Genomic DNA, 12,303 nt, shown 5'->3' on the forward strand with positions numbered 1-12,303 from the left:
GAAGAGCTGAAACTGTCTTGTTTACAAATTAAATACAAATATTTCATTTATTATTTCAGGCTGACTAGAGTTATTTAATTTTAGATTTAATTTAATTTAATTTTATTTTTTGAGATGGAATCTCACTACCATCACCCAGGCTGGAATGCAGTGGCACAATCTTGGCTCACTGCAACCTCCACCTCCCAGGATCAAGCGATTCTCCTGCCTCAGCCTCCTGAGTAGCTGGGATTACAGGCACGGACCATCACACCCTGTTTTTTTGTATTATTAGTAGAGACAGGGTTTTGCCATGTTGGCCAGGCTGGTCTCGAACTCCTGACCTCAAGCGATCCTCCCAAAGTGCTGGGATTACAGGTGTAAGCTACCGCACCTGATTGCTAGAGTTATTTTAGATGTATTGAAAATGCAGCAAGTTTATAAAACTATTTTTCATCTCATTTTTGTTGCTTAATAATAAGTAAAAACAGTGGCAAAGTACACAAAAAGACACTGCATCACTAAGAGTCTCACACAGAGAAGGTGATATGGCTATCTGTTACCCTGCATTACACCTTAATATTTTACTATTAACAAAATTTTAGGCTTTAATAAAATTAAAAATCAAACATCAAAGATACATTAGCTTTCAAAGAAAAATATCCTCTACTTAATATTTACATTTTAACTAGCAACCTGACCCCCACATTAGATCAAAGATGAAACATTAGGAAGAAGATTTAAATAATGGAATAACAGTTTGTTCAGAATAAATCCTATTATGGTATTGTATAAGAACTGCTCTGAAAGCATGATTCTGAAAGGTTTCATTGTAATATAAAACAATGAAAAGACTCAACTAGTCTTAAAGACATCTGTTTTTCATCTTCTCAAAAGTACTTAAATCTGTCCTCTGATTAAGTTTGTCCTTACGGTCTAATGACTTGGTTATTCTTTTACCATCACTGAAATAACAGTCTTTCTGGTTGCTTTTATAACTTCGCCTTCATCTTTAATGGTTTTCATTTTCACTATGGTATGTCTAGATGTATAATATATTTCTTAACATACTCAGCACTCATTAAGTTTTTTTAATCTGAAGTTTCTGTTTAATTTTATAACATTGTACTCATTAGTACTACTTCTCTCTAATACATTTCTTTCTATGTATCTATTTTTTTAGACATGGGGTCTTGCTCTGTCATTCAGACTGGAGTGCAGTGGCTTGATCATAGCTCACGGCACCCTGGAACTCCTGGGCTCAAGCAGTCCTCCCATCTCATCCTCCTGTGTAGCTAGTACTACAGGTGCACACCACCATGATCAAGGGTTTCTCTCGTTTTCTGAAACTTGTTTTTAAAGGACCGACGAAGTGTCTGACACTACCCTTCCCATATCAGAAAGGTCCGTCCATATCTTTTTATCCCTTTATTACTGTGCTCTGGGTAAATTCCTCAGTATTACATTCTAATTCACTGTCTCCTCAACATTCTAAAATATATCCTGTTTATTAAATATGAATTTGTGAGTGTTTTTCACATTCAGTATTTTGTGTTTTTACATCCCCTGGTTCTTATTATTTGTCATTTATTTGTTGAAGAAACTGATCATTTGGTCTGAGGTACAGTTTCCCAAATTCTAGACTTAAGCAATACCACAAGGATTCAGTCAGAAAACACATTCTTCTGGCCTCCATACTTACTGTAAATGATTACTTAGATCTAGCAGCATACAGATTAAAATCCAATTTGTTGGCTGGGTGCGGTGGCTCACACTTGTAATCCCAGCACTTTGGGAGCTCGAGGCAGAAAGATCACCTGAGGACAGGAGTTCAAGACCAGCCAGGCCAACATGGTGAAACCCTGTCTCTATTAAAAATAGAAAATTAGCTGAGGAAGGTGGCGCACACCTGTAATCCCAGCTACTCAGGAGGCTGAAGCAGGAGAATCACCTGAATCCAGGAGGCGGGGGCTGCAATCAGCCAAGATCACACCACTGCACTCCAGCCTAGGCGACAGAGCAAGACTCTGTCTCAAAAACAAAACAAAACAAAAAAACAAAAAAATCAAATTTGTTGGAAGTGGATGGCGGTAAATGGGACACAAAGTGGTAACTTAAAGTGCCATCTCTGCATAGTACCTACTACTTCCAGTACGTGCAGTAATATCTCCTATTAATCAACAATGTAGACTGAGTGATACTTATGGAAATTAATGATTAGTATCCATGGCATGCTGATCACTTTTGCTAAGTAGGTCACATTCTCAACTACACTTGTATTCTAGTTTTGAATAGTTGAGTCAGGCTGTGACAGATCCAATACCACTTTATGCAAGGTCTGATTAAATAAAATGCAAATCAACACTGTAACAGTAAGAAATTAAATAATTGTTGTTTCTACAAGGATAATAGGTTGAAAGCTTTGTCAAGACTCAACAAAGGTGAGTCATTAAAATAAACACTGGTGTTACAGACTGACAGAAAATCAAAAAATATGGATTCTGAATTCAAGACTGCATGACAGAGCCAAGATGGACAGAATTTATGCTCTCACCTGAAAAAAGTAAATGAAAACAAAAACCAAATTGCACAAAATGATTTTTAGATGTTGGATTATCAGAGTAGAACGGTAATCTCTGAGGGGGGAAAACATAAGGTGAGCCCTAAGACTGCCCCCAGATATATACATGCCATTTAACAGTTTAAGCAGGGGAAAATTTACCTTACAAGGGACACAAAATGAAGTCCTTCAAACTGAAAGGAAATAACACGATACAATAACTAAATTCCACAGGAAAAAATGAAGAACATCAAAAATATTAACAAGAAAGTAAATTAGAAGACAGTAAGTGTATTTTCTTCTCTTAATTTTGTTAAGAGATGACTGAACACTGAAAAAATGAAGTACAGGTGGGTTAGTAACTAATGTAGACAAAATATACACGACAATAACAGCACAAAGGAAGGACAAGAAAATGAAGCTAGGCTACAGTAGTGCTTTGTGGAATATTTAGAGCTAATAAGGGGAGTTCAGAAAGGAGGAAGGATATAAAATGAATAATCTTAGTTTTCAACTTAAGAAATAATTAGGCCAGGAATGATAGTTAACGCCTAATCACAGCACTTTGGGAGGCTGAGGCTAGTGGACAGTTTGAGCCCAGGAATTTGAGACCAGCTTGGGCAACATGGTGAAAACTCGCCTCCACTAAAAATACAAAAAACTAACCAGGTATGGTAGCGTGTGCTTATAGTCCCAGCTACTCAGGAGGCTGAGGTGGGAAGATCGCCTGAGCCCAGGACGTTGAGCCTGAAGTGAGCTCTGACTGTGCCACTGCACTCACACCTGGGTGACAGAGTAAAACCCTGTCTCAAAAAAAACCAAACCAAACCAAAATGAAAAGATTAGCAAAGGATGGCTCACACCTGTAATCCCATCACTTTGGGAGGCTGAGGCGGGTGGATCACTTGAGTCCAGGAGTTGAAGACCAGCCTGGACAACAGGGCCAAACCCTGACTCTACAAAAATAACAAAAATTAGCCAGGCATAGTGATGTGTGCTTGTAGTCCCAACTACTCAGGGGGCTGAGGCGGGAGTACTGCTTGAGCCCAGGAGGTCGAGGCTGCAGTGAGCAATGATCATGACACTGCACTCCAGCTTGGACAACAGAGCGAGATCCTGTCTCAAAAAAAAAAAAAAAAAAAAGCAAATTAAAACCAAAGCAACCAGACAGAAAGAAATAATAAATACTGAAACATAAATCAAGGAAATAAAAAAGAGAAAGCCAACAAAACTACAAGTTCATTATTATTTGAAAAGATCAACAAAACTGAAACTTATAGTGAGACGGAGAAAGACAAAAAAGACACAAATCACACAAGAATAAATAAGGGGGCTGCCAACCCCCCAAAAATTAAAATGACTACAAAATATTATAATATTATGCCATTAAATTTACAATTTGCATGAAATAGACATATTGCCTGAGAAATACAAATGACCAAATCTGACTCAAAAACAAAAAATCTGGCAGTGTGCAGGGCACAGTGGCTCATACCTATAATCCTAGTATTTTGGGAGGCTGAGGCACAAGGACTGCTTGAGGTCAAGAGTTCTCAACCATTCTGGGCAAAATAGAGAGCTCTAGTTTCCACAAAAAATAAAAAATTAGCCAGGTATGGTGGAGTTTGCCTGCAGTCCCAGCTACTTGGGAGCTGAGGCAGGAGAACTGCTCGAGCCCAGGAGAATGAGGCTCTAGGGAGTTGTGATTGTGCCACTGCACTCTAGCCTGGGTGACAGAGAGAGACTCTGTCTCAAGAAAATACATTGATAAAAAACAAAACAAAATAAAAAAAATTCAGGATACATAAAGTAAATTGAATTAGTAATTAAAACTCTTTACACAAAGAAAAGCCTGGGATCAAGGGGCTTCTCTGCTGAATTCTACCAACATAGAAATATTACCAATCCTTCATAAATTCTTTCAGAAAACAGAGCAGGAAGAACGGCTCCCAGTGTATTCTATAAGGCTAGTATTGACACTGTTACTCCTTATGAAAGTAAATGCACAAATCCTTAACAAAATACTAGCAAACTGAATCCAGCAGCATATAAAAAGGATTGTATATCATGACCATGTGGAATTTCTCCCAAAATGCAAGGTTGGTATAATATCTGAAAATCAATGAACACAATACACCATATTAATAGAATAAAAGAAAAAACCTGCATGACCACCTCATTCAAAACAGAAAAGATACAGAAAAATATCAATCCATCATGATAAAAACACCCAAAAATCAGACTAGAAGTAAATTTCCTCATCCTACTAAAGGGTATCTATACAAAACTTACAGTTGATAACATCGTGCCTAATTTCAAAGTCTGATTGTTTCCCCCTTAAGATAAGGAATAAATTAAATATTGTTAAGAGGTTAATTCTCTTCAAATTGGTTTACAGAGTCATTACATTCCCTATGATAATTTCAGAAACTTTTGTTCAAAAATCGACAAGCTGATCCTAAGATTTATATAGAAATGCAAAGAATCTATACTAGTCAAAAATTTTTTGAAAACAAAGAATAAAGTAAGACAACTTACACTACCTAATTTTAAAAGCTCGTCTAAAGCATACTCAATGCAGTTGGTTATCAGTGTAAGGATATACAGAAAATCCAAAAATAAAACCTTGTTTTTATGGTCAATTCATCTTCAAGAGAGATGGCACAGTAATTCAATTGGGGAAGGATACTTTGCCATTAAATGGTGCTAGGAAAACTGAAAATTTGTATGCAAAAAGTAGACTTCTGCCCTTATATCACATTATGTACAAAAATTTAATTAAAAATGGTTCATATGCCTTAATAGAAGAGATAGAAATAAACTTCTAAAATAAAACCCAGAAGATATCTTAGGGTTAGGGAATGTTCACAGATACCAAAAGCATGACCACAGAAGAAAAACTCACGAATTGGGCCATACAAATTGAAAACATTTGCTCTGTAAAGGTCACCATTGAGAAAATGAAAAAAAGCTATACATCTGTTAATGAACTTGTATCAAGAATACCAGCCGGGTGTGGTGGCATGAATGGCACGGTGGCTCATGTCTGTAATCCCAGCACTTTGGGAGGCCAAGGTGGGTGGATCTCTTGAGGTCAGGGGTTCAAGACCAGCCTGACAACATGGTGAAACTCTGCCTCTATTAAAAATACAAAATTAGGGCCAGGTGCGGTGCCTCGCGCCTATACTCCCAGCACTTTGGGAGGCCGAGGCAGGTGGATCACGGGGTCAGGAGATCGAGACCATCCTGGCTAACATGGTGAAACTCTGTCTCTACTAAAAATACAAAAAATTAGCCAGGTGTGGTGGCAGGTGCCTGTAGTCCCAGCAACTCGGGAGGCTGAGGCAGGAGAATGGTGTGAACCCAAGGGGCGGAGCTTGCAGTGAGCAGAGACTGCGTGACACTGCACTTTAGCCTGGGCGACAGAGCGAGACACTATCTTTAAAAAAAAAAACAAACCCACAAAATTAGCTGGGTGTGGTGGTGCACACCTGTAATCCCAGCTACTCAGTAGGCTGAGGCAGGAGACGGAGGTTGCAGGGAGCCGAGATCGCACCATTGCACTCCAGCCCTGGCATCAAGAGCAAAACTCCATCTTAAAAAAAAAAAAAAAAAAATATATATATATATATATATGTGTATATATATATATATAAAATGTGTATTACAGCTAGCAACACATTCAATGATTAAAAAGCTCTGATTTTGTTCAGAAAAGCCAGATTCCCCTCCCCCACAAAAACCCCCAAGATATACCGTATAATTCCATTTGTATAAAATTCTAGAAAATGTAAACAAATCAGATAGCACATCAATGCTTGTTTGAGGATGATGGCAAGGCAGAATGACAGGAAGGGAGATAGAAAGGAGTTACGAAGTGCCATTAGAAAACTTGGCACGTGAATTACTTAAGGACGATGGAGAGATTCATTATCTCGGCTGTGGTGGTGGTATGTATACACATGTGTATGTATGTCAAAAATTCATCAAATTATGAACTTAAATGTGTAGTTTATTTTGTGAATTATACCTCCATAACGTTGCAGTTAAAAAAAAACAAAAAACAAAAACAAAGACTGCATGGCAGGTATACGGAAATTCTAGTTCTTTTTAAAACAAATATATTAGTAACATGTTATACACGCAGTATGTCCAAGAAAGCAGACATAAAACTCCAATCAGACAATCCATACTCAACATAAAAGCCCTGGACCTATTTCAAAAGAACATTTTGTTCTTTCGGTTAAAATGTTTAAGTTCCATTAAAATAAATTATCAAACAGATACACACACACACACACACACACACACACACACACACACACAAAGCTGCCCCTTGGTATACACAGGGATTGCTTCTAGGACTGCTCACATATAGCAAAATCCATGCATACTCAAAAATAATACAGTTGTCTCTGAGTAATCTGCATATTCAAGAAGTTAGCCCTCCACATAAACAGGTTTCATATCCCACAAATACTGTATTTTCAATCCGTGTTTAGTTGGAAACAAATGGTTTACAGGCAATTCTTGCAGTTCAAACCCATGTTGTTCAAAGGTCAGCTGTGTATGTGTGTATTTCTTTGTTTTGTTTTAGACAGGGTCTTGTTATGTCACCCAGGCTGGAGTGCAGTGGTGTAATCAAGGCTCACTGCAGCCTTGACCTCCTGGGTTCAGGCAATCCTCCCACCTCAGCCTCCCGAGTAGCTGGGACTACAAGTGCACGCTACCACAACTGGCTGATTTTTAAATTTTCTGTAGAGACGTAGTCTTGAACTCCTGGTCTCAAGTGATCTCCCCACCTTAGCCTCCCAAAGTGTTAGGACTACAGAGATGAGCCACCACATCCCACCGCTCTATATTAATTAGCCAAATATACTCTCAAATGGGTATGAAAACAGTGCTTCTATTTATTGTCTGTCTACTTACATCACATCTAATCAACAGAAGGTAACAAGTATATGTATATGATTCATTCATTCAATGTAAAATATGCTCTTTTACAATATAGTTAGTGTTTTTAAGGTTCTTGGGCTTCACAGAAAGACAAACTAAAATCATTCACAATGGAGGATGACAAAAATATTTTGCTAACAGCTTTTATTTCAATGTGTTTATCTGAAAGGAAACAAGAATGAAGATATAGTTGTTGCATTAACTGCAGGGGGTGCCCTTCTCTGTCCTCTTTTCACCCAGCTTCACATAGGTTTTTTTTTTTTTTTTAATTATTAATTTGCCCATGGAACAAAATGAGTACCACAGAGCAAGAAAGTAGGGCATTTAATTTTTTAAATGTGAAAACAAGAATATCTTATTAAAGCCATATTAGTTTATGATTCTATTAATTAATATTCCATCAGTATAAATCCAAGTACATAAGCTACTTCCAACGGCCTATGTTCTGAATTTGGAAGAGTGTAACAGCGGTATGGCAGCAGTCATACAATTTCTTCTATAGTTGTAGTGTGACACTGACAGCCAAAGTTGTTTTGCAGAAAACAAAACACAAGTCATAATTAGTGAGTTTTATAGTTAGCCTGGGCCACACACACACACACACACACAAAAATCAATAAATGTTTAATTGAAAAGCCTTCAAAATTATTTTTAAAATCTCTTACCGGTATCTATGAACAAATATACCCTTAAAAATAGAGTTCATCATATTTTCGATTTCATCCTGATTTTCTTGTAGCTGAAATGAAAAAATATATATAAATTGAAATATTGGTCATTTTATTTGGAAGGAACAGTTCCAATTGTTTTTAAATCCTGGTTATTCTCATTCTGGGTAGTTTTCAACCCTTTTTCTCACTTGTACGACAGATGTGTGAATTACCAGTATATTTCCATTATTCCTATACATTTATATCATATTGGTTTTAGAACTTTCCACTGTCTGTCTCTAGACACAAACTTCACAATGACAAACAAGGAGTGGTGGCATAGCTAAGTGTGGTCAGATTCCTATCTCTGAAATATCATCTGCCTTAGGAACAGACCTCTTCTGTCCAAATCAGGTCCCTGGGCTTGGTTTTGCCTTTCTTGGTTGAAGAAACATCCCTAATTAACATATTTGATGTTGTAAAAGAAACTTCCTACTTCATCTAATGTATCTAAACATTACTCTGCATCTCACTAGCCTGTAACAGAGAGCAGGTCACGTTCCCAAAATAAGAGGTATAACAGAAGATAAAAAGGATCCTGGCTACTTATGGTGAAGTACAGTAACAAAATTAAAAATATCTATGGCAAAGATACGAATTTCAGGCAACAAAACTGATCAGAGTTAAAGTTTGTGTTTATTATTACTCAAAAACAACAACAGCATTGAATTACATTCAAGGTGGTATTTATTATTCTAATTTATTCTATAATTTACTGTAGAGTAATATTCAGTGAAATATTTGCTTTTACTACATACATGACATGAATGTGACAATAAAATTCCCTCAGATTTATTCTTTTGCTGTATGCTTTGTTTCAGGCTTTACCAAAATAATTTTGGGAATACTTTTATAGCAAATCATTCAAATTTCTGCAACTTCCTCCAAGTGTTAAAAATTACTTTTATTGCATTTATCATATAAAAACTAATTATTTTATAAGAGGCATATATTTCTGAGTCAGCAGTACTTACGAAAGCCCAGCTCTAGTACTTACTTCTATAATATTTCAAGTACGGTATGTGTGAAGGGTTAAACTACGTTCCTTAAAAATTTGTAAGTTGAAATTCTAACCCCGAGTACCTCAGAATGTGAAATTAGGAAAGAGGACTGTGGCAGATTTAATTCATTAAGATGGGGCCATACTGGAGTAGGGTAGGACCCTAATCCAATACGACTGATGTCCTAAAGAATAAATTTGGAGACGGACATACACACAGGAAGAATGTCATGCAAAGATTGGAATTATGCTGCCACCAGCCAAGCAACTACCAGACACTAGGAGAGAAGCCTGGAACACATCCTTCCTAACACCTTCCAAGAGAGGATGGCCCCGCCAACACCTTGATCTTGGAATTCTAGCCTGCAAACCTGCGAGATAATATTATTTTTTTAAGTCATTCAGTTTGTGGTACTTTGTCATAGCAGCCCTATCAAACTAATACAGTATGGCTAATAATTTAATCAAAACAGTGTTGCTTTTTCTTGCCTGTTATGAACCCATTAAGTTATTATTCATACATAATTCCCTTGCAGTAATGTGATGATCTTTTTTCAAGTTATAAGATAGACTAATAGTACAGATCTAAGATTTTATGTAGTATTGGATAAATAAAAATGTTTCCTATTAAAAACCCAGTACAGGCCAGGCATGGTGGCTCACACCTGTAATCTCAGCACTTTGGGAGGCCAAGGTGGATGGATCACCTGAGGCTGGGAGTTTGAGACCAGCCTGACCAACACATGGAGAAACCCTATCTCTACTGAAAATACAAAATTAGCCAGGTGTGGTGGCGCATGCCTGTACTCCCAGCTACTTGGGAGGCTGAGGCAGGAGAATCGCTTTTGGGGAGGCGGAGGTTGCAGTGAGTCAAGATCGCACCATGGCACTCCAGCCTGGGCAAGAAGAGCGAAACACCAACTCAAAAAAAAAAAAGTATAAAATCATTTTTAGCACATATATGAAAATGTCATTGTAAAACTGAGACCAATCTTATTCACAGGAGTCACTATAAAACTGGGAAAAATCGTATTCACAGGAGTGCCTTATACATCAGCTAGTATGCAGCCTTTGATTTTTTCCTGGAAATGTAGCTTTGCTGGCTCCCAGTTCTGACTTTAGTATTTATCATACTTTTTGAGCCTATAGCCTTATAACTTTTTTGAGTTGCCTAACTCCCAGACCAACTTCTTTCAAAAACAGACATGTTCTATGATTCCTTTCTGCCATCAGACGGCACTTACATGATCACCAATGAACGCTCCAGTTTCACTTGGAAACCCTGACATCAAATAACCTAATTAAATATATGCATAAACTTTTTTACAGAGGATTTAAAAAGTACTAATGTCATATATATTCCACACATTTACAGAACATAAAATCATCAGTTGCCAACTTACCTCTTTGCGTTTCTGAAGTAATAACTCCAACCTTTCATTGGCTCTCTTCCCAATCATTTTATTTCTCTCAGCTTCATACTGTCTCTGGGTATTATCCTGATGAATACTGAGGTTTAAGGCAACATTCACCAGAGCAGTCATGAGCTTCATGGCTATGAAATGAAGAAATATTAAAATACTTATGAATCAAAACTTTATCCATATAAGATTATAAATAAAGTCAATGGATGAAGAAATGAAACTAGTGAATTTCTGTTTTACAATCCAGGCATAATTTTAGTTTAAATAAAAGATAACTAATGTATAGAAATAAACTCATCTGCAATATAATTTTCTCTACCTCAGCTTGGCTTGTTAACACTTTCCATTTAAACACAGCCTCATCCTAACTAACAGAAGAAAGCAATTTAGTAGTATCATCTTCAACAACTCCTTTCCCCCACTCCTAAAAATACACACATTAAAGGCACACTAATCAAGCCTAAACCTCTCTTCTGATCATCAAATATGAGTATATATAAATGCATCCTTAGTACCTTTACTTAAATGTGTCAAAGGTATCTTAGATGTTTTAAATGTTTACAATTTGTGATCTTTACCCCCACATATGGTCCTCTCCCTTTGTTCCTCACCTCAGAGTTGCACAACCTCCAAACCTGAAAAACATACTGATCCCACCAAACTCATAAAAGTCCATTAAAAATGTACTTTGTGAATTTCCAATTGACCTATCCTCCCCAGCCACAGTGATAATGTACTTTTAAATGTTCACTTGTATTTGTAAATCTTATTACTTTCAAATTTGTTTCACATCCTCTGACAAACTGGTATGACACACACCTCAAACTTCCGTCTTTTCATATTTGTTTTCATTACTGAGATAGTGAGAATATAGGAAATACAGGCAAAGGAACAAGAGAGTTTGTAGTGCTAAATAATTTCCCCTTTTTGTTCCTTTTAGGCTAAACATTCAGTTATTTAAAAAATTGAACTGTTCAGTGTTTTAGAATAACTGATTCATTTATCTGCAAACATACCCATATAATTAAAAGCAAGCATGCACTGTTTATAAACTTTCATTTTCTTTTTTTTTTTTTTTGAAGTGGAGTTTCGCTCTTGTTGACCAGGCTGGAGTGTAATGGCGCAATCTCGGCTCACTGCAACCTCCACCTCCCGGGTTCAAGTGGTTCTCCTGCCACAGCCTCCCGAGTAGCTGGGATTACAGGCATGCACCACCACACCCAGCTAATTATTGTATTTTTTAGTAGAGACAGGGTTTCACCATGTTGGCCAGGCTGGCCTCGAACTCTCAACCTCAGGTGATCCGCCCACCTCAGCCTCCCAAAGTGCTGGGATTACAGGCATGAGCCACCATGCCTGGCCTATTTTTTCTTAATTACATATGTAAACATATATGTTTTCTAAATACACGTATGTATGTATGTATGCCGTATCTGTATTTCTATCTACATGCACACTCAATTTGTTATTCGGAAACTCTATCTACATTTTGATCAGTTCTGTGTTATTAAATAATTGCTCCTATCTTTAAACCAAAATGTAAGATAAAAAATCTGAAAAACAAATGTTTAAGTTAGTGACCATTACATGTAAAAATTAAAATGCAAAAATCCTGAAAAACAAATTTAAATTAGTGACCAGAAATGGATTTTTCAGGATTTTTGCATTAGAAAT

At 37.0% G+C, this 12,303-nt stretch overlaps 1 protein-coding gene across 14 annotated transcripts in view; it reads right to left on the reverse strand.

Moving 5' to 3' along the window:
- The window catches only part of STAG1 (STAG1 cohesin complex component), a 402,189-nt gene that overhangs the window by 147,943 nt on the left and 241,943 nt on the right, over positions 1–12,303 (reverse strand). For all 14 annotated transcript variants that reach the window (XM_074031098.1, XM_074031099.1, XM_074031097.1 and 11 more), the window contains 2 exons: positions 10,609–10,760; positions 8,161–8,234 (listed from right to left, as the gene is read on the reverse strand). In XM_074031098.1, coding sequence (XP_073887199.1) covers positions 8,161–8,234; positions 10,609–10,760 — 226 coding nt within the window. The remainder of the gene's footprint in view (positions 1–8,160; positions 8,235–10,608; positions 10,761–12,303) is intronic.

This window comes from Macaca fascicularis, chromosome 2, assembly GCF_037993035.2.
Source record: "Macaca fascicularis isolate 582-1 chromosome 2, T2T-MFA8v1.1".
Taxonomy (NCBI): domain Eukaryota; kingdom Metazoa; phylum Chordata; class Mammalia; order Primates; family Cercopithecidae; genus Macaca; species Macaca fascicularis.